This window comes from Dysidea avara, chromosome 1 (assembly GCF_963678975.1).
Source record: "Dysidea avara chromosome 1, odDysAvar1.4, whole genome shotgun sequence".
NCBI lineage: Eukaryota > Metazoa > Porifera > Demospongiae > Dictyoceratida > Dysideidae > Dysidea > Dysidea avara.
In genome coordinates, this window is record NC_089272.1 from 19,562,394 (window position 1) to 19,588,713 (window position 26,320).

Sequence of the window (26,320 nt, forward strand, 5' to 3'; positions counted from 1 at the left end):
ACTCTCTACATAATGGTTTCTTTGTAGCTGAACTCTCTACAAGGTGACTTCTTCTGGCTGAACTCTCTACAAGGTGATCATTTCAAAGCTGAACTCTCTACAGGTTGATTTTCTTGCAGTTGAACTCTCTACAAGGTAACTTCTTCTAGCTGAATGATCTCTCTACAGGGTGAATTGTTTGTAGCTGAACTCTTTACAGGGTGAATTGTTTGTAGCTGAACTCTCTACAGGGTAATCTGTTCATAGCTGAACTCTCTACAGGGTGATTTGTTTGCAGTTGAACTCTCTACAGGGTGATTTGTTTGTAGCTGAACTCTCTACAAGGTAACGTCTTCTAGCCAATCTCTCTACAGGATCACTTGTTTCTAGCTGAACTCTCTAAAGGGTGATCTGTTCATATCTGAACTCTCTACAGGGTGATTTGTTTGAAGCTGAACTCTCTACATGGTGACTTCTTCTAGCTGATCTCTCTACAGGGTGATTTGTTTGTAGCTGAACTCTCTACAGGGTGATTTGCTCTCTATACAGGTTACTTGTTTCTAGCTGATCTCTTGAATTCTCTTCATGGTGACTGCTCTATTAGGATGACTGCTCTATTAGAGTATCTCGATCTTGCACTTGTTACACCAAGTTGGATTTTGTGTTATAACTCTGTGGTTTTACGTCTGATTCTTCTGCACCATTTCAGAGCCTTTCTAAGATAATTACTCCATCTGTACAGTGATTTTCAAAGCATTACTCCAAGCCATTTTTCTGGTAGGCATGGTAAATAGTTGTTTTTCATTAGCTAATCTTGATTACATAATTGTTACACACTGTTAGTTTTTTTGTTGTATCTTCGTGGCTTTTAGTTCGATTTCTTTCAAACCACAAAAGGTTTGAGGTTCAATAGTTAACCTATTCACCCACCAATGTTCAGCTTCTTCCTCTAAGTGGTCTACCCTGTAGGCATGACAACATATTGGTGTTATTTTCATGAATAATCGCTAATAACTCTTTGCCGGTTTATCTTATTTCAGCCAAAGTTGGTACCGAGATGTGCCTTGATACCCCCCGCTTCTGTGTGCTAAATTTCAAGGTAATAAGATATGGCGTTCGCGTTTTATGGCAGTTTTAGTAAGTGTGCGAAAAAAGAAGAAAAATAAGAAGCAGAAAAAACCCCCCCGAAGAAACTAAGCCAATTTTTGAAGTTGCATATCTCAGGAACGCTTGAAGTGATTTCGCTCAAATTTGGTATGTGGAGTACTGAAGTTGGCGGGCATGTCCACAGCAAAGTCGTGCTGTTTCATCAAGGAAGCACAGAGCTACGGAGATGCAAAAATTGCGTTTTCTTTCTTCCTGTCAATATACTCACGAGTGCTGTGTGCCGGCTTCTTGGGCCACACGACACACTACTGTGTGTCTTGATATATCAGGCCTGTATGCAGGATTTTGTAAAAAGAAGGGTTCTAAATTGAACTGATAGGCAATCCTAGCTGTGGGTGCCTGAGGGGACAGCCTCCAGATGCTGAGAAAGGTTTAATATTCAATGTTCTAAGAATAACCTTAAATTGTGTAACTGATTAAATAAACTTCTCACACATTGACACAAATTCCTCTCGATATGGGCTCATCACACACTGATGCAATATGGTTAGTGCAAGTATATTCCATCATTTCTAGGACTGCTCAAGGTCATTTGGGGCCAACATTTATTAATTCCTTGTTTCCCATTACCCACCCACATGCCACTTTGCCTATACCACATTGGTAATTAATACTGTAATTAAGAATTAAAATTACTTAGAAATACAAATTATTTCTGTGTTAAAGGTCGAGATACTCTAATAGAGCAGTCAGTAACTTTAATTACATTCAGCAACCATACTACAGCAATCATACCCATTTTTTATTTACTGGGAGACATTTTAATAGATTTAAACTCCTTTAATACATGTTAATTTGTTAAAAAATTTCTAGGAAAGTGCTTTGTTGTTGTTTGTTACACTTACAAAAAGCTTATAGTCCTTTGAAACACCAATCCTGTTGCTTGAAGTTAATTAGCTGCATGGTTAACAGTTTTTTATTGTCATTTTGAAGACTCACCAAAATAATGAAATTTTAGTATTAGTAATAATAATAACCGCCCGCCCTCATTACCTGATTTCTCTCAAGGTGATTGGAAACAAGGAATCTTATTATGTTGGCCTGAGCTATAAGCTAAGCCTTACATTTCACTATTGTCCAAACATACATATTGACATATATACAAACCATCTGACACAGGAACACTGCTACTGCATTCCGAAGTTGGAGACCGTATAGGTTCCTGAATTAACAAATATCAAACAAAGGGAACATCACATAATGCAAACATACATACATACATACATACATACATACATACATACATACATACATACATACATACATACATACTAGGGATGCCACAATAGTTGCGATATATGACATATCGTGTCATGACATAGTATGTTGTGGCCCATTTATGTTGTGACAGAGAAATAGCACACCATTTATTTAGCTACTTAAATGTACAAATTTGAATACTACGTGTATTATACTGAAAGTACACAAGTTCTGTGGAAATTCACCAAAAGAAAACATATTTTTTTAGAGTAATTTGTGTTGTGACATATGATATATTGTGACATAAATGCCTGTGACATATGGCATAAACATTTCTACAGTACAATTCACAGATAATGTCATGAGTATCGCAGTTGTATCGCGAGTTTGTAGCGAGTGCGAGTACAAAATAAACTACGAGTGCCCACGATAGATCGCGATGCGATGCATTCGCGATAGCTAAACTCGCATTCAATTCAGCCTGCTAGTAAACATTTTCATTCATTATAATCAGTGTACTATACCCTACTTGTTACAACGCAGTAATCATATAGCTGCTGTTAACTATTTACGTATATTTTTCTTGTTGCAGGTGCTAGATAGCTAAACCAACAATGAAGCTGAGCTATCCTGGATGACGTCATTCTTGTAGATGCGAAGCCTGAAAGTCACTAAAGGATCGCTGGTGCCACAATATTTTTAATGTTGTGCATCAAACGGTACGGTTGTACCGTTTAAGTAGGAATCGTGGTGAATGTTTCGTGTGCCGCCCAAAATTCCGCCTTCAAAAATCATCCTACAGACATTTTACACGGCGAAGATCACCTTTACGTAATAGTACTAGTCCATATAATACATAAAATACAACGAAACACTTACAGGTGGCCTGATATAAAATTTTTAAAAATCGCCTAAAACTCCAATTTTAGTCTCACTGCCTCACTCACTGTCTGACCACAGTCACAAGCCTAGAGCCCAAATGAAACAGTGCACGGTCACCATTTTACGCCACAACAACAAACTCACTGGTGGGATGTGCCTTTTGCGGTTCCGACAAGTGTACGCCCTGTATTTCCTTTTATCTTCAATCAGGTTGGTTGTCTTCTTCTTCAAGCATCGAAACTATATAGAGGCATTAATTTCCATATCAACACTTTTCTGTAAACACCACAAAATTATTTCAAAAAGCGCTTGTGCTGTTGAAAGAGCGGGGCGCTTATAATTTCAAGGCCCTTTGCTTTTTTCTTTAGTTCTGTTGCAGTTTATTGATTTTGTCAAGCTTCATGGTTTAGTCAAATTAATCCTGTGGTATTTAGATGATGGGACATTTATTGGTTCGAAATCTTCCTTACTGAAGCTTTTAGATTCTTTCTCAATTCATGGTCCCCGATTTGGTCTCCATTTAAATCTGTCCAAGTGCGAACTATTCTGGCCTTCTGGAGACTCTTTCCCTGCATTTCCCACCAGTATCATCCGAGCTGGTGAAGGTTTGGAGCTTTTGAGATCTCCTATTTGGGGAACTGACAACTTTTTCGATCAGTTCTTGCTCTCTCGTTTAGCCAAGGTTACAGCTGCTCAAGACAGCATTGCAATTTTAGAAGACCCTCAAGTCGAGCTTCATTTACTACGCAGCTACCTTGGAAGCTGCAAGATCATTCATCTTTTGCGCACAGTGCCATTCTGTATATTGCACTCCTTTTTAGATCAGTTTGATTCTAATCTTAAAACTTGCCTAAGTCGCATAATACAATGTAGTCTTCCTAATGATTCTTGGTGCCAAGCCACTTTACCATTTCGCTTGGGGGGTCTGGACTTGCACTCATCCTTTTCTTCCATTGCCACGGCCTTTTTGGGTTCATGTAATAGTGTTCGTCTCCTGGCTTCTCATCTTCTATCCCAGGACTTTCATGATCTAGTGTTTCCAAATGAAGAACATGCTGTTACTACCTTTGAAAGGTTTACATCTGATATCTTTATTCCCTCTGCTACCCAGCAGGACTTACAGGCTCTGTTAGATCAAAATCAGTTTGACCAACTATTTGCTTCTTTCAACATCCGAAACTGTGCTCGACTTACTGCTCTCTCTCACTCATCTGGTACTAGCAGTGGATGGCTCAAAGCTATTCCTCAAGTTTCCCTTGCTCTGGCTATTCCTGGTCCTGAGTTTATTGTTGACCTTCGTTTGTGGCTCAGAATTCCTCTATTTCCACTTTCCCCATTACAGTATGTGTGTCCATTGACCAATTTGGTGATCATCTTCTAGAATGTTCCCATGGTCCTTTAAGAATTCGTTGCCATGATGCTCTAGTTGACATTGTTTGTCATGCTTTGTCCCAGAGTCACTCAGGAGTTTTGAAGGAACAACGTGTTTCTTATGAAGATAATTCTCGCCCAAGTGATGTGTACCACCCTGATTTTCAGCATGGTCGTCCGGCTTATTTTGATGTGTCTGTTCATAGCACTACCTGGCCTTCTCACATTTCTTTTTCTTCTTCTTGTGCTGGAGTAGCTGCTGCAGCTGGTGAGTTAGCCAAGGACCAGAGACATCAAGATGCTGTAGAGGAGGCGGGGTGTGACTTTGTCCCACTTGTTGTAGAAACTTTTGGTGTTTGGTCACCATTTGCACTTCAAACCCTACGTACCATCGCTGAACGCACCACAGCCAGAAGTGGTGCGTCAACCAAACAGGCTCGTAAACATTTGTTAGGCCCCTATTTGGTGATTAGTTTCTCATCCACCGCCCGCATCCTTCTTAAGCTACCGCATGGTACCGGGGTTTTCAATTTAAGTCCGTTGTCCTATGTATTTTGGCGCATGCACTTAGCAGTGCAAAAGAAACGGCAGATTCAAGTGAGATCAGGTAACTGTGTGTGCCCTGTTATGATGGATGATTGTAAATGTGGTAAAACTATTACTCACTGTGTTGTTGTGACTCCTTTATCACCAGCGAATGGCCCTTCGGTTAGTAGGTTTTTAGCGCATGCGCAATTATAATAGGACAACGGACTTGAAAACCCCGGACAGTGAATAATAGTTTTACCACATTTACAATCATCCATCATAACAGGGCACACACAGTTACCTGATCTCACTTGAATCTGCCATTTCTTTCGCACTGATAAGCGCATGCGCCAAAATACATAGGACAACGGACTTGAAAACCCCGGTAAGCCATTATTTACTCTGCGCATGCTCAGAAGAACATGTGATACCAAACTGTTATAATTTTTGTTGATGAACGCTACAATGCGCTATATATCACCAGGAGGACTGTTGTTTTCCTTAGCAAATTGCTGCAGTGCCGGTTGCAATCGTGCTCTATCGACTTCATCAAAGTAGGCTTTCAGTTGACTGTCGAAAAACAGTTGGCGATCACGAAAAGTAGAATCAGCTGGTGAAGGAAATGTTTGTAGTAAGAAAGAACGACAATTTGGACAAGGTCTGTACATCAGTGTGTTAATATTATAAAATAATGGCATAATGGTAATACCCTCCCGCCCGCCCGCCCGCATCATAATTAGAAAGGCTGGATGAGAAACTAATAATCACCGAATAAGGGCCTTACAACAACTTTCAGTTTCTTTATGGACGAACAATGCCCGTATGATTTTACGGTACTGGGCTTTGCAGTGTGAGGACTCTGATTTTCCTTTCACCAAAACCCTGTTGTAATTAATTGTGTTTGTAGTTTAGTTGTAGAGTAATTTGTATTGTAGCTGTAAAAAAAAAAAACAACTTATAATTTCAAGTGTTGCACGTGAAATCTTAAGGTCGAGTTGTCATTTTGACTTTTGCGAATGCCTAGACTGCAATCGATGAAGAGACTTGAGACGGACTGATACTTGATGGCTTGTTGGCAAATCTCATTCTGATGCTGAGTTTGATTCTTCTGTAAAGATTACCTCTGCGCTTGTTGCTTTGATTGTTCAGCAGGAGCTAACATTTAGCATTGACACCTTGGAGGCCCAACGCTCGGCTAAGTGTGAAGTTGTGCGAATGAAGCATCGAGCGCATGATGAGGTCGCTGCCACTTTGTGTCAATCATTACCAGTTGGTCTGCAGAGGATTGTGGCACTGTCTAGCGAGAAAGGGGCCTCCTCTTGGCTTTCCGCTTTGCCTGTAGAGGAGCATGGTTTTGCTCTGCATAAGGGTGCCTTCCGTGATGCTCTCTGCTTACGCTATGGGTGGCTCCCATCTGGATTGCCAACCCAGTGTGTTTGCGGTCAAGGATTCTCTGTGGACCACTCCATGAACTGCCCTACAGGTGGCTACCCCACCCTTCGGCACAACGAACTTAGGGATTTTACTGCTGCCATCCTGTCAGAAGTCTGTACTGATGTGTGTGTTGAGCCCCCTTTACAGTCTCTCTCTGGTGAAACACTCACATACGCTACTGCAAATCGTGAGGATGGAGCACGATTGGATGTTTCAGCTGTTGGGTTCTGGAGTGGTCACCACCAACGGGCTTTCTTTGATGTTAAGGTGTTTAATCCAACTGCATCGTCATATTGTGCTACACCAGTGACTTCATTGTATTGGAGATTTGAAAAGGAGAAACGTAGGAAATATGAGCAGAGGATTAGGGAGGTTGAGATGGGTTCATTTACCCCATTAGTCTTTTCAACGTTTGGTGGAATCAGTGGATGTACCAGCATCTTTTACAAACGTCTAGCCTACTTACTGTCCCTGAAGAGAGAAGTTCCCTACAGCAGTGCGATGTCTTGGCTACGTTGTCGCATCAGCTTCTCGTTGCTCCGCTCAGCGATTGCGTGCCTTAGGGGGGCGCGCTCCCACAGTGGTTGTCCCATCAGCCATAGGGCACTTGACCTTGTACTATCAGAGGGTCGGGTGCCTTTCCCCTAATTATTTAAATTGCTCCCTTTAATCTCAGTCCAATTTTTGTCTAGCATTTCAACATGTAGTGCTAGGGGTGGTGGCAAGGGGTGCTGGTTACCCCGGGAAAAAAAACAAAAAACAAAACTTGATGGCTTGTTCCTCTGAACACACTGACTCAGCCACTCAGTGCTGGATGACGAGATCGGCAGAGTGATTCATGTGATTGGATAGTACTTGAGTGGAAATTGTATTACTTCATCCTGTTAGTCGAGTCTAAGCTCCAGACAACTGAAAGGGACTGTTCGTTCGAAAGGCTTCCAGCTGGGGTGAATAGAACGCGGGCCATCGTACTTAAACAGGTCATATATCTGAGCGCCACTGCTACTACGATCAAAGGTAAGCTATGCATGCTACTATGGGCCTACATGCCTCCAATTTTGGCACAGTACGTATTTTAATAAGCTGTAACTAGCTAGCTGTGCTACAACAAAAACTAAACAAACCATTTTAATTTAAAAATGAAGCAGGGATCTATGCAATAAAATGTAGTGAAACAAGATATGAATGATGGTATTACAGCATAGCTCGATGGGAAAGTCCCTACTTTGGCACATGAGCTATAATTTTGTTCAATGCCAAAGTAGGAACTTTCCCACCAAGCTATGCTGTAATACCATCATTCATCTCGTTTCACTACTTTTTATTGCATAGATCCCTACTCCATTTTTAAATTAACAATTTTTAAAACACTAGTACATAATCTATCAAACTGTGCTAACAGCAAACCATACTAGCTACCTTACAGTAATTTCGATATAGCTACAAATGGTAATAGTTGAGATACTCACTATTATAGTATATAGCTACAAGTGCTAGTTTGTCTCATATGGACAGACTTCGTGCTACCATGGTGTGTCACTTGGTTGAAAAACAATACACAATTAACTATAACATGAGGGCTTGGTTACGTAGCTAGCTCTCCATGGCACTCGCGATAGAGTTGGATATAAACTGTACTCAGCACCATAGAAGGTGGTATAAGGTATAATGGTGTGCTCTGTAAATTTGCAGCTAATTCATGACCAATCAGCTGGCTTCAGCTTATAGGCCGGAAGTTAGTATGTCTTTATCACTTTGACAACTAGATGTGTGTAGCTACAACCTGCTTGGAATAGAGCAATTAATGCATACAGAAATTTACAGTTATAATATTATTAGTGAAAACATGTAAGAACAATATTCCATGTAGCTATCACTAGCTACATAGCTGGATATCACATAGCAATTGGCCTCTCCAAATCTGCACACCAGTTCCTATGTAAAACGAGAAATAACACCCGGATTAAACACAAAACCTAATTACACATGTATTATTGCAGCAGTGCTAGCTGCCTTTGAATACTTGCATGAGTACTCGAGATGAACGCATAATTTTGCATGAGTTTCATGCGAGTCACTAGCAATAAAACCATGAGTACCCATGACGTTAGCTGTGAGCTGTACTGTATGTCGTGGCATCCCTAATACATACATACATATGCATACATACATACATACATACATACATACATACATACATACATACATACATACATACATACATACATACATACATACATACGTACGTATGTACGTACATACATATATACATACACAAATACGTATGTACATACATACATACATACACAGCTACTTACAGATGCATACACCAATATGAATTATATGTATAAGGACATATATGTACCTTAACCCAAGCAGCATACCGTTCATCTTTTAGGGAAACCATTTGCATTGTTTTGCAACAATAGACACGCTTTGCCTTAGAAAGCATCATCATATGTCTTGGATGATCATGTTTACAAACAGTACATAGAAAACCACAAGAAATGTTACTTTTATTTTCTTTAAAGGAAGTACATGCCTTTCTAAATGCAGTAGTGACATCACTTAATGTAAAATCAGCATCACTTTTGCAGTCAATTGTTTTCCTAATTTGAACTTCTAAGTAAAATACTCTGTAATATAAGGTAACTGAGTAGCCACTCCCAACTGGAAAAGTGATCAAATTACTAAATGTATATTGCTTTTTTGCACTAGATTCGCGGGGTTTTGACCAATAATCTGGCAAATTTTCTAGGAGATATCCAGCAAACCGAAAGATAAGTGATGGATGTAATGTACCCTTTGAAAATGTCATCATTAAGGGAGCAAGTTGGAGTTCTCCATACTCAGAGAGAATTTCATCAACATTTATAACAATTGGTAGTCTGTCTGGTATAAAATATTCAGTACTTTGTACAGTACTACGACGCAGTGGCACTGCTAGTCTGAAACGGATAAGCAGTCGCATTAAAAGTTTGATTTCTATTTTGAAAGTCCCTGAAACATCAGTAATCATCTTTTGATTCAATATGCCTTCATAAACAAAAAGATTATGGGCTCTGAATGTAGTTGTTCCATCTGGTATGGTCTTTTTCATGAAATTATTTAGCACCTTGAATAACCAATTCCAGTTACAAAATATATAGCCATCTGAGCTAGAGCTTTTTTCAAGAAAGAACAGAATTCCCAGGTTGCTGAACAACTTCAATGCAGCTCTTAACTCAATACTGTCAAATTTCCATAATTTTTCCAACACTTCAGTAAGGCTTATGTAATTTACAGATTTGGTAATGCATAGTTGTTTCAATTCAAGAAGCAACATTAACCAAACAACAGGTATTTTGTACACTGTTTGCTCTAATAAGCGCCGATCCATTTGATTGTACAGATTTCTAGAAATTTCGTCAGAATTTTTATCTATGTTGATGGAGAATATAAGTTTACAGTTACCTAAATGTAGTGTAGATAATGGATCCACTTCATTGGGGCAGTTTATATCGTCTAGCATACATTTCAAACCATGATCAATTATTTCTGTCTCAAATGGTTTTTCACGGTATGTGCCAACAAAAGCTGTATACATGTTATTGCAATCACCAGTGTTTGCCAATTTTAGTGTATCAAACAATCCATCACTTTTAGAAGCTTCTTTCAAACAATTAGCAGATATAAAACTCTTGAACAAATACAGGTTATCAAAACACTCTAGTGAAGAGTCATCCTTATGTTGCTCGTATTCTTCAAATGATTTCTTTAGCTTGCAAAAATCATCAACCACACATGTAACCAAAGCATGGGGCAAGATATGTGGGCTATAAGCTGTTAAATGAGGGATCTCAATGTCAAGTAGTATCATTATATTCCAAATTTCAGTTGTGTTTATTTCAGTTGCATTTAAGTGCTTTAATTTGGTTGCACTGTTGATATATAAATATAGATCACTAATTGTGACTTCTTCCCAATCATTGGATTTTCTTGTTAACGAAAATTTATTTTTTACAAAAACTGTTCCAGAATTTGATTTGTGACGATTTCTTTTCATGACTAAATTACAGACTGATACCCTGTCAGTTTCGGGTAGTCCAGTAAATAATACAATGGAACAACGTACACGAAGAGTAAGTCTGCTTTTTGATACCTTCTGTAATACATTATTCAACTTTTCATTACCTATGTATGACCGATACGCATAAAATACATAAAGAAAGATAAACATAAAATTGGCATGAAAAAACTGTGCATATTTTCTCACTGATATTTATTGCTCTCACTTATAAAACTTGTTAATAGCTATAAGAGGAGCTTACTGGTTCCATTATATTTACCTAGTATGGTGGTGTCTAATCATTGGACTGGACTACTGGACTGGAATATACTGGGCTGAATATTATACCAATTTTGCAAGTAAAATGTGTTCAGTTTTCTTTTAACAAGTTTTTTTCAAACCATATTTACAATTTTGGTACACTTTTGATAATGTGATGGAATTATAAGACAGGCCTGTTATAATATGTGAATGGGCCAGTAAAAACTGGACATGTGCTACATCCCATCACATAACAAGGTATATTTCATTACTAGAATGGGATATCTGCATTTGGTAACTAATGCCACTTATTGTAGCTAGCTATTTATACATATATAAGAGCAGAACTTGTATGGTCATAGTAAAATGGCATGTGTCTCATACAGGTTTGTAAAGTAGGCAAATTTGATGTGCTTACATGCACTGCTTTCACAGCCCCAATATCACGGACTCATGTGACTAATACTGACCATGTACAGTACATTACAGAAGGTTGTATGACAATAATCAAACATAATTGCATGTGCCCAACAGTGAATAATAATATTTAAGTGCGCGTGCCCCAGAGGGCGATCAGGCGTTATTTAGAGTTGAATCGTTGTCAGTACCGTAACAAACTTGGGGGCTTGTCCGGGAGACGATACGTCGATGTTCTACCTTTCAACCCTACCTATTGACAAAAGAATTTTATATTGGAACCTTTGCAACCTTCGCCTACGGTGAAAAGCCGATATCGTCGTTGTTCAGAGTGGATTCTTCCAAGGCGTCCGCCATTTTTTTCTTAACTCACCTCTAAAAGTCCTTGGTGCCGGGTTTACAGGCACCTGTAAAGGTATTCTTTTGTCATCCTGTTGGTTTGTTGCGGTCCAGTTTGTTTTCGTAGGGTTCTATCGTCGACTTTCGCTCCATGTCAGATTTCAATGTTGACTCGTTTCTTAGCGATCCTTCGCTTCAAGTGGTAAAGTCGCTGAAGAAGTCTCAGCTACAGCAAATAGCCACAAGGCTTAACTTAACGTTCACTTCGTCTACTAGAAAGAATGAACTCTGTCGGTTAGTCACTCAACATTTAGTAGATGAAGAGCTAGTTTCCGAAGAGGAGATCGATGAATCTCAATCCCCAGTTGTAGACCCCAGTGTCGTAGAGTTGAAGCGTCTAGAACTTCAAGACCGTGAACGGGAACGAGAGGCTACAGTGAAGCTTCGCGAGTTGGAAGTACGTGAGAAGGAAATGTCACTGCAACTGAAGTTGAGAGAATTAGAGGCAGCAACAGTAGCTCCTTCAATACCTTCCCCTGGACCTCCATTACCCTTTGATGTGAGCAAGCACATCCGCTTTGTCCCGCCATTTCAAGAGAAGGAGGTAGACAAGTACTTTCTGCACTTTGAGAAAGTGGCCACTAGTCTGGTGTGGCCGAAGGATGTGTGGATGGTTTTGCTCCAGAGTGTGCTTATTGGAAAGGCCAGGGAGGTGTATTCAGCTATGAGTGTGGAACAGAGTGAGCAGTATGACAATGTTAAGCAGGCTATTTTGAAGGCGTATGAGCTCGTTCCCGAAGCCTACCGTCAGAATTTTCGGAATTGTGGGAGCAGGACAAACAAACATACAGGGAGTTTGCCAGGGACAAGGAAGTCTTGTTTGATCGTTGGTGTGCTTCTAAAGAAGTAGTAAAAGATTTTGAGAAGCTTCACCAGCTCATACTTGTAGAAGAGTTTAAGAGTTGTTTGCCCAATAGTATCAAAACCTACATCGATGAACAAAAGGCAGACAGTCTCCAGCAGGCATCAGTACTCGCCGACGACTACTCCCTAACCCATAGTTCTTTTTCGGACAGTTCACATAATTCGCACAATAGAGGGTTGCACAGTGACACTACTCGCACTCATGCCGATTTCAAGTCCATGGGTAGTGCAGTAGACCCTCAGAGGAATATGCAAAGGTTTACCTCTGATGGACCAATTTGTAATTATTGCAAACGGAGAGGGCATGTGATCTCAGAATGTCGCACTTTGGAAAAGAGGAGGAATCATCCTACTGGCCACTCATTGGTTCAAGCTGTGAATAGACCTTCCCCTCCTAGTCCCAAGCCACAGGACTTGGATAGTTATCGTCCGTTTGTATCCGAAGGGCGCGTGTCCCTTCCAGAGGGTGGAGATACTATGGCTGTGAAGATTTTACGTGACACTGGTGCCACACAGTCTCTTATTGCTTCCCATGTTTTGCCGTTGTCGGATCAGACTTCTGCTGGTGCAAGTGTGCTCATCCAAGGAGTAGGCCTGGATGTAATGAGAGTACCACTTCATCAGATACACCTTCAGTCGGATTTGGTATCTGGCCCCGTAGTAGTAGGAGTCAGACCTAGCTTACCAGTGAAAGGTGTGTCTCTAATCCTGGGCAACGATCTGGCCGGTGGCAAGGTTCAACCTGACTTGCAAGTTATTAGCAACACTGAGCAAATACTGTGTTCAAGACCTACTACTGATGGGGTTTCAGACACTTTCCCAGCTTGTGTGGTGACAAGAGCAGCAGCGCGACGTGCTCAGGCACAACAGAATTGTGCACCTACCAACCAGCCGGATACTGGAAGTGACGAGGGAGATGACCAGGCTGAAGACAACCTGTCATTAGCGCAAGATGTACTTGACCAGGCTGTAGAGAGTCAGTCAGTACTGCAGGATCGAGGTGACCAGACTGATGATGATCGCGGAACAGTACAAGATGCAGGTAACCTTCCTGTATCTAGTAGGCAACTCATTGCTGATCAGGAGAGTGATCAAGAGGTTAACCAGTTGGCGCAGTTTGCTGTTAGTGAGGAAGAGGCTGGTCGTCAAGCACAATGTTTCTACCTTAAATCTGGCATACTGATGAGGAAGTGGCGACCAAGAGATGCCCCTGCTGATGAGGAATGGCAGGTTGTCCACCAGATAATTGTACCCAGAAAGTACCGAGGAGAAGAGCTAAGTTTAGCTCACGAGTCACCCATGGTAGGCCATCTGGGCGTCAACAAGACGTACTCCAGAATTCTCACCCATTTCTATTGGCCACATCTAAGGAAGGACGTCTCCAAATTTTGTAAGTGTTGTCATGTATGTCAGAAGGTTGGTAAACCTAATCAAACGATTCCAGTGGCACCTCTTAAACCCATCCCAGTGTGTAGTGAGCCTTTCAGTCAGGTCATTATTGATTGTGTTGGTCCTTTACGAAAGACTAAGTCAGGTAACCAGTATTTGCTCACAATTATGTGCAGATTTACACGCTTTCCAGAGGCTATCCCTCTTTGTAACATTAAGGCACCCCGAATAGCCGAGTCTCTTGTCAAGTTTTTCACCCTTGTTGGCCTACCTTCCCTGATACAGTCTGATCAAGGCTCCAATTTTATGTCTAGTCTCATGCAACAGGTTACATACCAATTAGGGATTAAGCAATGCAAATCCTCTGCTTATCACCCTGAGACCCAAGGAGCACTTGAACGCTTTCATCAGACTCTGAAAACTATGATTTGCGCGTACTGTTCTCAATTTGAGAAGCAATGGGACCAGGGGATTCATTTGTTACTTTTTGCCGTGCGAGAAGCTGTCCAGGAATCATTGGGTTTCAGTCCTTTTGAATTAGTTTTTGGCCGGATAGTCTGTGGCCCTTTAAAGCTATTGAAGGAAGGCTGGCTTACAGAAGAACCTCCCACAAACCTGCTGGATCAGGTTTCGGCCCTCCGTACCAGGCTTACAGCTGCTGGCGAACTCACTCAGAAGAACTTGAAATCTGCCCAAACCAAGATGAAGTGCTGGTATGACAAGAAAGCAAAATTACGCACTTTCAATGTAGGCGACAAAGTTCTGGTATTGTTGCCACTTAAGAATCACACACTTCAGGCCAGGTATTCTGGTCCTTATTTGATATTGAAGAAAGTGAATGATGTTGATTATGTCATCAGTACCCCTGACAGACGTAAGACTCGTCGCCTTTGTCATGTCAATATGTTGAAACCGTACTGGGAGAAGGCTCCAACACAGAGCCAAGACGTTCACCCAACTTTGATGGTAGCTGTTGAGAAGCCAACAGAAAGGGAAGAGTTCCCTCTGGGTAACGACATGACAGGAGATAGCGTCAAGCTGAAGAACTCTGGTGTTTTAGCCAACTTAGAAGAGAAGATGCAGCACCTTACAGCTTCCAAGCAGACTCAACTTTCTTCCCTGCTCTTGGAGTTTGCGGACTTATTTCCAGATGTGCCGAAGCAGACTACCTTAGCAGTTCATGATGTAGATGTTGGAGATGCTAGTCCCATTAAGCAGCACCCGTATCGGGTCAACCCATTGAAGCTAGAAGTGGTGAGACAGGAGATTGAGTACATGTTGGCTAACCATATTATAGAACCAAGCCAGAGTCAATGGAGTTCTCCCTGCGTGCTCGTTCCGAAGGGGGACGGAAGTTACAGATTTTGCACTGATTTCCGCAAGGTGAATCTGATCACTAAAGCGGATTCATACCCCATTCCCCGCGTGGAGGACTGCATAGACAAGATTGGTGGTGCTGAGTACGTTAGCAAGTTTGATCTTCTGAAGGGATACTGGCAGGTTCCCTTAACACCTCGCGCAAAGGAAGTAACAGCATTCGTGACTCCTACTGGTTTCTTTCAGTATAAAGTGATGCCATTCGGGTTAAAGAATGCGCCAGCAACATTTCAGAGAATGATCCACCGAGTTCTTGCCGGCCTAGAAGGATGTGAAGGGTACATTGACGACATCGTTATTTTTAGTGATACCTGGGAACAGCACCTGCAGCGGATTCAGCAGTTTTTGACGCGGCTCAGGCAAGCTCAGCTCACTGTCAATTTAGCCAAGAGTGAGTTTGGTCAGGCATGTGTAACTTACTTAGGCCATGTTGTTGGTAGAGGGGGAATTAAACCCATTCATGCCATAGTAGAGGCAATAATGAACTTTCCTAGACGCAGTAGCAAGAATCAACTAATGAGTTTCTTGGGCATGGTAGGCTTCTATCGGAAGTTTTGCAAGAACTTTGCAGTTGTGGCTGAACCTCTTACCCGACTCCTTCAGAAGAAACACAGCTTTGTGTGGAAAGATGACCAGCAGCAAGGTTTGTCTAAAATAAAGAGGCTTCTCACCTCAGCCCCAGTACTAGCGATGCCAGACTTCGAGAAGCCATTCATGATACATGTGGATGCCAGTGATTTGGGAATGGGGGCTGTTCTGATGCAAGAGGATGTACACAAGTTAGAACATCCAATCTGTTATTTCTCGAAGAAATTTAATGCTTCCACTAGCGAAAAAGAGGCATTGGGATTGATATCAGCTCTACAGCAATTTGAGTTCTACATAACACCAGCCCAGTTCCCTATAGACATTTTCACGAATCACAATCCTTTGGGTTTCCTTAATCGCGTAAAGAATCGTAACCAGTGTCTATTGAGGTGGAGTTTAATGCTACAGGAGTACACCTCAACATACACCACATCCCAGGAAAACACAACATTGTTGCAGATGCATTATCGCGAGGACTTTGACACTGGTATAATATTGTTGTAATGTGTGAATTTATTGTTTTACTGGTATTTTTAGGCAGTTCATGTAATTTTATTGTATTTAGGCCATTTGTTTTGTTGTACCAACCCTCTTTTCATGGGGGGGGGGTGTGTGATGAGAATAATAATATTTAAGTGCGCGCGCCCCAGAGGGCGATCAGTCGTTATTTAGAGTTGAATTGTTGTCAGTACCGTAACAAGTGAAAGAAGCATTTGGGTATATCTAAATGTCACTACCTGCTATATAGAAAGCAAATAGAGGAAATGATATATAGTACAGCTCAAAGGTAACGTCGCGAGTATACACATGCGAGTAATGCTCGTGTCTTCTCGCAAGATCATTCTTTTGCAATGTACTGTACAAGACCTGTGGAACATCGCGTGGATAAGCACTAGCCATGCGAGAAGCTCGCTACGCATGAGAACGCTCGCCACTGAGTTTAGTAACTGTGACCGGATCTGCAAGAATCCCATATGTTTGTACAAGCCTACAGTAGCTATAATTTTACAGCCAGTAGAATGCAATAAACGCAGGGTTAATTTGTAGGACGCAATGGGTGGAATGTTTACAAAATCGAAAAAATTTTCCGTAAATTTTAAAATGCTTATTTCACAATGAAGTAAAGTGATAATAACAAAAACCTTGGTAGCATCGTGATCCCCAACGCAAGAGGAGTTCCGTTATCTTTGTTTCGTGTCAGTACGCCTAAGGAGACGGGAGATATGAGCGTTAGTCTGCCTTGCGTTGGATGAGCGGTTCACTGTTACTTTATTTCTCATGTTTTCGCCTTCGCCGGTTCGCCCTGGTCATAGGAAAAGCCTGGAAGACAAAACTTACCCAGCAATGGATTCGCTTGTTCATGGAGAATCTGATGGTCCAACTTGCGTCTTGGTAGATGACTGCATTCATAAATTATGATCATTTTATTAAGCGCCTGTAGCTTATTATCGCTGTACAAAGCAATTTTTGCTGTTGCCATTTTGTAGCATTGCTACTTAGAAAGTTTTTGGCTTATAGAACTGAAACTTCGGTTGATCATTAGGTGAGTCCTGTTATATCTCACCTTGCGTGACGCTCTAGAGTGAAATTTGTTATCATGGAGCATTACTGTAGCCTTGCTGTATCCACATGGGTCACTCGAGTACACCTCACACGCGTTGTGCGTGTACATGCGACGTTACCCGTGAGCTGAACTGTAGCAGCACATACATTGTAGCAATGTGCAATGGCTCAGTTAAGACCCTGGACCCCTAGCTACAAGAGTATAACTTTGTAGTGACCAGGTTTATGGGATAAGGTATATAAGAGTCAACTACTAACTTGGCATATGTAAAAATACACCAAATATACTTTTACCCTTTTACCAGACCCCCAATAGGAAGGCCATGGTTTGAGCCCTCCTGAACCAAGTGTAGTTTCCTTTTTTCATTTTAATAGTTTTTGTGCATTTTTAAAAGCTACATTTCTTCTGTAATGACCAACAAAATATCAACAGTGATAAATTGCATACATGTACATACATATACGAAGAAAAAAATATACAGTTGTAAACAGCGCATTACCAATGTAGTATATAATTTATGTAAGCCTTACCTGTTTTTTTACTTTTCTGGATAGATTTTTGTTGAGGTAGAGACTTGGGAGTCACTAACTCTATAAAATACACAAATGATATCATGTTGAATTCATGCTAGAAAGTTGTGTGGCTTGCCCCATAATAGTATCTTATCTTACAAGCATAAGAAAAAAATTAGGAATTTTAAATTAGAGTAGGGACAGTGTATAGTGCTGCAATAAAAAGTACTGAAACAAGCTGGATCGGAGTAGTACGTAATGTCCAAATACTATAAAACAATAAGAATTGAATGTAGGGATATTCAATTCTTATTGTTTTATAGTATTTGGACATTACGTACTACTCCGATCCAGCTTGTTTCAGTACATTTTTATTGCAGCACTATACACTGTCCCTACTCTAATTTAAAATTCCTAATTTTTTTCTTATACTTGTTTGTGAAGTTTTTTTTGCAAGCTCATGACTACTAAATAACCTGCTTTTCACACAAAACCAGTCACAATATTTTAAAACAGTTAATCACAGTACTATTATACTAGATTATGACTAACAACTGATCAGTGGGTGTGGCTCTACATAAGCCTGCAGACAATAATGGACGTGGATTCGTGCATACCTACAGACTGATGAATGGGCGTGGCTACCATATGTCTGCAGACAGTAATTTACGTAAGTGGGTGTGGACACTGTCCCTACTCTAATTTAAAATTCCTAATTTTTCTTATACCTGTTTGTGAAGTTTTTTTGCAAGCTCATGACTACTAAATAACCTGCTTTTCACACAAAACCAGTCACAATATTTTAAAACAGTTAATCACAGTACTATTATACTAGATTATGACTAACAACTGATCAGTGGGTGTGGCTCTACATAAGCCTGCAGACAATAATGGACGTGGATTCGTGCATACATACAGACTGATGAATGGGCATGGCTACCATGTCTACAGACAGTAATTTAAGTAAGTGCGTGGCTCACGAAAGAAGCAGGGTTATGCTATGACATGTAGTAACACGTCAACATTTAATTTAGCATGTGGGGTCAGACATGAATAATCTGTAAAGCGGGACCTGGATGACCCGACTGTTACTAAATAAACTATTTATCGATTTACACATTGCTATATAGTTCGTTGCGAGATGCTCTCATTAATCGATATCAACAGCGAGTCACGTACGCGTGAGTTCACATAGTTTGGTGCAACCAGTGACTACGTGTTTTCAAATAGTTTGATGCAATATACACTGGTAGATGGAAGCCGTACTGTAGTCTATCAACACTCAGCGGTAGAACCTTGACTGATGGTCATGGTAAAGAAGGATAAAAGGTAATTACAAGATAATAGCACAAGCATTGTATGTTTATCAATATATCAAAGGTTTTTTCTTAAGCGAACTAGAAACGTTTCTGTGAAAGAATTAGGGTTGTAGCTGTAGCCAGTTTTCTGCTATGCTTGACTGAAGGCATCAGGCAGGCAGGCAGGCAGGCAGGCGGGCGGGCGGGCAGGCAGGCAGGCAGTAGAAAATTCCGTTGAATAAGTGTTTAAAAAAAATTCTGTAGCAACTTGACGAAAACATTTCGGGTCGATCTGAAGACACTTTTGGGCTTGGTTTTACCCAACCAATACTGTCATGTCGTTGTGAGGAAAAATCGCAACAGGTTTTTGGGTCATATTATATCACGGATTGCCTCCACACCTTTGATGTCCCTACTATACATTACTATATATCACACCTGTGGTTGAGATCAAAAGCGCCGCGCTGTGGTATATAACTGATATACCACGGCAAACTGTGGCATATAACTGATATACCATGCTTTGTGGCTACGCTTACCATATATGGTGTAACTTCACACATTCCACGAAATCCTAATCTAAACGGTAAACAAGTCTCTAATAACAAGCGCCTAACAATTATTCACCTCAGGAACTGGAACAAGTTTCGATAAACTCTTGTCTCCTTCGTGGATAACTCACTAATCACGACTATGTGGGTGTGGCACCATTAAAAGTGTAAAACATCTGATCCAGCAAGAATTTCTATTGATTTCCATCTCCAGGAGGTGCTGTTTCACTATAACTTACTATCTATAATCGTTTTCATCTACTGGGGTGTAGAATATAACAGTTATAACACGATTACTCGGGATATGACTAAATATATGCACTCTCACTCGAGCGCTGCGCGCTCTCGTGAATCGTGCGTATATTTTAGTCATATCCCTCGTAAGCATGTTATAACTATAAAATATCGTACTGTATGACAAAACAATATATCGTACTGTATGACAAAACAATATATCGTACTGTATGACAAAACAATATATCGTACTGTATGACAAAACAATATATCGTACTGTATGACAAAACAAATATAAGATTGATAAATGTAGCCAACTGATTAAAATAAACAAGTTGATGTTGTGCTATGGTACTGCTCAAACGTAACATTGTCTCATGAGAGTGCAAGCGATTAAAAAACTTGCTAATTAAAGGGCATGGCACTCATTTCACTCGCGAGTATTCATTCTGAGTTTTTTATTGTTCGAACTTCCGTGAGACGACATTATGTTTAAGTGGTAATGTACTTCCAAAAGTCAGGCATCATGTAGCTACTGTAGCTGGAAATAATTAGCAATTTACTATGTTATTAAGCTAGATGGTTAGCTTGTGTTTTGTTGTGATACATACAGAATTATCAATTTAACAGTTATAATATTGTAATTCATATATTGTTTTATAATTCTGTAATTACATTGCTATACACTGCTAAATAGAGATGCAACAATATATTGATATATCACGTATTGTATCATTTTAAGACAATATCGCTGTATTGATACAAAGTCAAACCGTATCGATATATTGTGTATTGTGATATATCGACATATTGTGGCTTGTTAACATGGATGACAATCAAATTATTGTACATTGTGGTTAAACTGAATAGTATGTAATGCTTCTCAAAGAAAAATTAGCTCACTTGTTTCTCCTAAAAAACAAAAAGCAACATTAAAAAAACAACATAGACCATTGCTTAGACTCTACTTTGTATCACGCAATATATCGCTGTATCATGATACACCAGAGGCAATATACCGATTCGTCTACACACTGTATTGTTGCATCTCTACTGCTAAACAAGGGAATCGGAACGGGGGAAGCATGTTTTGGCTCACTACTTTTGGGCCAAGTAGCTCAGGGTGAAACAACCAGCCAAAGCTATTATACAGTACGATAGTACTGTATAGTAGGGACGACAAAAGAGTTGGTGTCGCCTGTGATAAAATATCACACAAAAACTTGCCTCCATTCCCCCTCATGACAACATGACATTATTTGTTGGGTAAAATCTATCCCAACAGCCTTCAAATCGACTCAAAATCTTTTCATCGAGTTGCTACAAAATTATAAAAAAATTTATTTAATTGAATTTCTACTGCCTGCCTGCCTGCCTTCCTGCTTGCTGATGCATTCAGGCGAGTGTAGTGGAAATGTGGCTATAGCTATGGTCCTACTGTACTTCTTTCACAGAAACACTTTGAATTCACTTAAGAAGAAACCTTTGGCATGTTGATAGCCATATAATACGTACGCTATTGTCTTACTTTTATCCTTCCATATATTAGAGCGGCCATAACATAGTATGGCTTCATTGTCTGGGCATAAATGTTTCACAATGTTGTTGCACCAACATATTAGAATACACGTGTGGGTAGTTCAGTGAGCTGTTCTTCATTGTAGTTGAAATGTTGCTTGCCACCAGAAAATGGACTGCTTGTGGAAGGGTATGCACAAAGCATATGTATGAAAGTAGACTATTGTTGTAAGTGAGTTAATCTAGCGTAGCTGCGTGTAAGTGAATTAGTCTTGCAGCTATGCCAGTCATTGGTGCCGTTGGTGCATATCAGCAGTATAGGTGCAGCTGGAATGTAAGAAGACAGTCCTTGTGCTTTTATGAATATCATACAGTACGGTAGTACTGTTATATTAGGGATCACAGAGTTTTTGGGTCTTTTTGGCCAACAAATCACCCAAAAACCAGCTTCACAATACCATCCTGGCATCTTGGCAGTATTGATTAGGTTATTATAACCAAGCCCAAAAGTGCCTTTAAGTACAACCCCAATACATTGTTAAATTTTGTTTCTTCAAAAATTGGAATTTTCTACTGACTAACTGCCTACCTGACTGATGTCCTCAGGCAAGTGTAACTTGATAATGGCTAAGGCTATGGGCTTGATTTCAATGTCACTTCGTCCTGACATGTACCACAGTATGTACAATGCACACATCATGGACTTACCTTTGTCCTCCTTTGTGTCCCATTTTTTCCTACTGACTGCCCAAGATGTTGATTCATCATATCAAAACATGCTATTGGGATTTGTAAAGTCAAAATGGCAAAAATGGCAAAATCAAATTTACAGCCAGTAATCAATTTATCAGCAATATTGTACATTACCAGTGTCCTTTGTTTGTTTTCTGCCCTTAGACCATGAAATGGACTGATTAAACTCTGAATTTTTCAAAGGTTTCAGGATAGATGGATCACTTTTTCAATTTCTCCAATACAAACTCCATACATTTTACATCATTTTGTATTTTCAATAATTGCAAGCACTAGACACGATCAAATACCATAAAACATAATATCATTGAACTCCTTATGAATTGCTCTATCCGATTCTGGCCGAACAAAATTGGTAATTGCTATGGTAATGGCGTGATGCCACTATTTATTTAGAACGCGAAATTCGTGATTTGCTCTCCAATGGACTTTGTATTGTGTAAGTTGCTATTTACCATCGTTTGTTGTAAATTTGCAAGCTGTAAACACTTTAGCTTCGAATAAATTTTGTTACCATCGGATAGAGGAGTGTTATGCATGTATAATGGCGGCCGAACAATTTTGATACCACCTTCAGAACCAGAGTTATGATGAATAATGTAACTTAAAACTAACGTACCTCCATAGGCTGCTGTACATTGATTTTACACATAATAATATTTTACGGAAAATTGTAATGTATGAGTTAATTTAACATGAGTTTTGATACCGTAGAGTCTGGTTGTTAAGCGCATACGCTTAATAAATGTTTGACGAAAAAATTTTAAATTAACATATACTTGTTAAGCGTATGCGTCTAATAAACATTTTATGATGGATTTGTTCCTCTTGTGGTGGTATGGTTTGCAGTTGCTTCGCAGTTTGGCTCAGTTTGTGTTCAAATCCTTCGTGAATAGCATGAATTTATAGTTTAGATGACACCGTTACTTTCGTGGAAGGTACGCTATTAGGCCATATCGATGGCCACACCTCCATATATCGCACTAAATTTTGTGCCTTGCACTGTTAGCGAACCCTTAGCGTTTCTTCTCTTGTACAGCTGCAACTAGCGCTGGATTTTCGTGTTCATCCATACATGCGCTTATCAACCATGGTTAAGTACCAGAACCGAGTGTGCGCTTAACAAACAATATGCGCTTAATAAGTACATGCGCTTAACAACCAGACTCTACGGTATGTGGTTGCGCAATGCATGGCTTCCCATTTGTAAACGGGAATTGTCCATATTTTTGGTGGTGAATACATTGATCGCAGAGGCATTTCCAATACTGCTCTGTGTAATGGGCTGAACATAGCTGAAGCGAAGAGTAGTGACCACTTCACGTTCAAGTCAGTAATTGATAACTGGGGCATGCATTCAGACGAAAACATAACTCTGGAGCCATCCTTTTTGGTATGCATGAATTCACTAGTGTCGTGTATCACTATCTGATAAGCTAATAGCTATCGCTTGCACGCGAACGACCACAGTTAATATAGTTAATAACTCAATAGATATCAGGAATAACATAGACAACTACAACTAACTGAATACAAGGTGAAACACAGTATATATAGATACAGGTACCATTAATGACGTCATAAAACATTACACACGGTTATAGCTATATTAGTCAGTCTATCACATCTCCCCCCTCTCTAGCTTAAGTGTCATCAGTTGAAGAATCTTCTTGACCATATCTCTTTGGAGGTTGACGGATACGGGTTGATCTGCGCAGTCCTAATGAAAGTTCAGCTGATCCATCAGTAGCCAATCCCACAGAAGTAGGAGCTGATGAAACAAGTTCAGATGAGGTCACATCTTGATTTTCCTGAGTAGATTCAGATATAATTCCCTCTAACTCATCATCAGATGATGTCTCTGTCAAAGTTTCAGTTGCACTAGCATCAGTGATCCTTGCCTTAATACTGTCAACATGTCTACGGACTAGATTTCCATCCTTCAGCTTGATGTTGTATGATAGTGGACCATTAACTTTAGCAACTATTCCTTCCATCCACTTCTGGCTAGATGAAGTAAAGTCTCTAGTGTATATGCTGTCCCCCTCTCTAAATTCACGAAAAGGCTTTTGATTGTCATGAGCTCTCTTCTGGTAATATTGGCTGTCATCTACCTTCTTAGATAAGGTGTATTCTGGGTGTAGTAGATCAAATCTGGATCGTAACCGACGGCCCATCAATAACTCGGAAGGTGCCACACCTGTGGAAGTATGTGGGGTTATACAATACATGGATAAAAACCTAGAAAGTTTGTCGAATATTGTTCCAGAACCTTGCATCTGGCGGAGAGCTTGCTTCATAGTTTGGACTGCTCTCTCAGCTAGACCATTTGAGGATGGTTGATACGGTGCTGAAAATATGTGCCTGATGCCATTCTCTTTAGTGAATGCCTGGAACTGTTCACTGCGAAACGTCGGCCCATTGTCTGTGACTATCTTCTGTGGAACACCATAGGTAGAGAAAACAGATCTCAACTTCTGGATTGTCTTCTCTGCTGTGATCTGTTGCATAACTTCTACATTCATCCACTTTGAGTGGGCATCCACGATCACTAAGTACATGTGTCCCATGAAGGGGCCTGCAAAATCAAGGTGTAAACGACCCCATGGTTGAGTAGGCCATTCCCATGAATGAAGTGGTGCCTTTGGTGGTGATGCACCAGTTAACTGACAATTAGGACACTCCTTAGCTATTTTTTCTATATCATTGTCCAGTTTGGGCCACCAAAAATAGGCATCTTCTTTTTGCATGCTCTTGTGTGCCACGAATGCAGTTCTGCCAGGACCTTAGTTCGTCCTTGTGGGGGAACCACAACTCGTGAGCCCCACAAAATGCATCCATTCAGGACACTTAGTTCATTCTTCCTAGCTATATAAGGCTTAAAATCATTACCAAGTGTAGCTTGTGGCCAACCTTGTAGGATGCAGCGACGCACTCGGGACAGCACTGGATTTGTATCAGTCCACTGCTTAATGTGTGCTGCATTTACTGTGGTTGATGAGAGGTGATCTAGCAAATGGACCCAATCCCCAGGTAAGCAATCAGATGAAGTTGTGACTGGTCTCGGTAGGCGACTTAAAGCATCAGCATTGCTCAGGTGTTGGCCTGCTTTGTGACGAATAGTGTACTGGTAAGCACTGAATGTAAGTGCCCAGCGTTGGATTCTTGCAGATGCAGTAGGGGAAATTGCTTTTGCTTGATTGAACAAATAGGATAGTGGCTGGTGATTGGAATCTATGTGAAATTGTCGCCCATAAATGTAATTATGAAATTTCTTTACCCCAAATACAATGGCAAGGCCTTCTTTTTCTAGTTGACTGTACCCTTGTTCAGCTGGTGTTAGAGTTCTCGAGGCATAAGCTATTGGACGTTCCTGTCCATCGTCCATCACGTGGGACAAAACAGCACCCAAGCCCTTAGGCGTAGCATCACAAGCAAGAAGTAATTGCTTGGAAGAATCAAAGTGTACTAACAATGAGTCAGCTTGAAGGGCCTGTTTAGCTTCCTGGAATGTCTCATCTTGTGTGGTTTTCCAACACCAACGTGAACCTTTCTTTAACAAGGCATACAGAGGGGCTAAGCAAGTAGACAAGTTGGGTAAGAAGCGACTGTAGTAGTTAACTATCCCAAGGAATGATCTTAACTCAGCTAGGTTCTTTGGAGCAGGTGTATCTTGAATAGCCTTCACCTTCTCCTGCATTGGATGGAGACCAGACTCATCAATGATGTGTCCAAGGTACTCAACCTTTGGAAGCAGGAACACACATTTAGATTTGTTCAACTTAAAGCCTGAATTTTCTAAAATTTGCAGCACTTTATCAAGGCGTTCTAAGTGTTCCTCCATAGTGCTTCCCTGTATGAGAAGATCGTCAAGGTATACTGAAACACCCTGACAACCTTGCAATAAAGTCTCCATGCAACGCTGGAAAATTGCAGGTGCAGCTGATACACCAAAGGGAAGTCTATTGTACTTAAACAGCCCCTTG

The 26,320-nt window shown here is 40.4% G+C and overlaps 1 protein-coding gene across 2 annotated transcripts in view; it reads right to left on the reverse strand.

The window, feature by feature from the left end:
• The window catches only part of LOC136258454 (uncharacterized), a 71,391-nt gene that overhangs the window by 21,227 nt on the left and 23,844 nt on the right, over positions 1-26,320 (reverse strand). For both annotated transcript variants that reach the window (XM_066051773.1, XM_066051765.1), the window contains 3 exons: positions 17,999-18,058; positions 8,927-10,734; positions 2,254-2,308 (listed from right to left, as the gene is read on the reverse strand). In XM_066051773.1, coding sequence (XP_065907845.1) covers positions 2,254-2,308; positions 8,927-10,734; positions 17,999-18,058 — 1,923 coding nt within the window. The remainder of the gene's footprint in view (positions 1-2,253; positions 2,309-8,926; positions 10,735-17,998; positions 18,059-26,320) is intronic.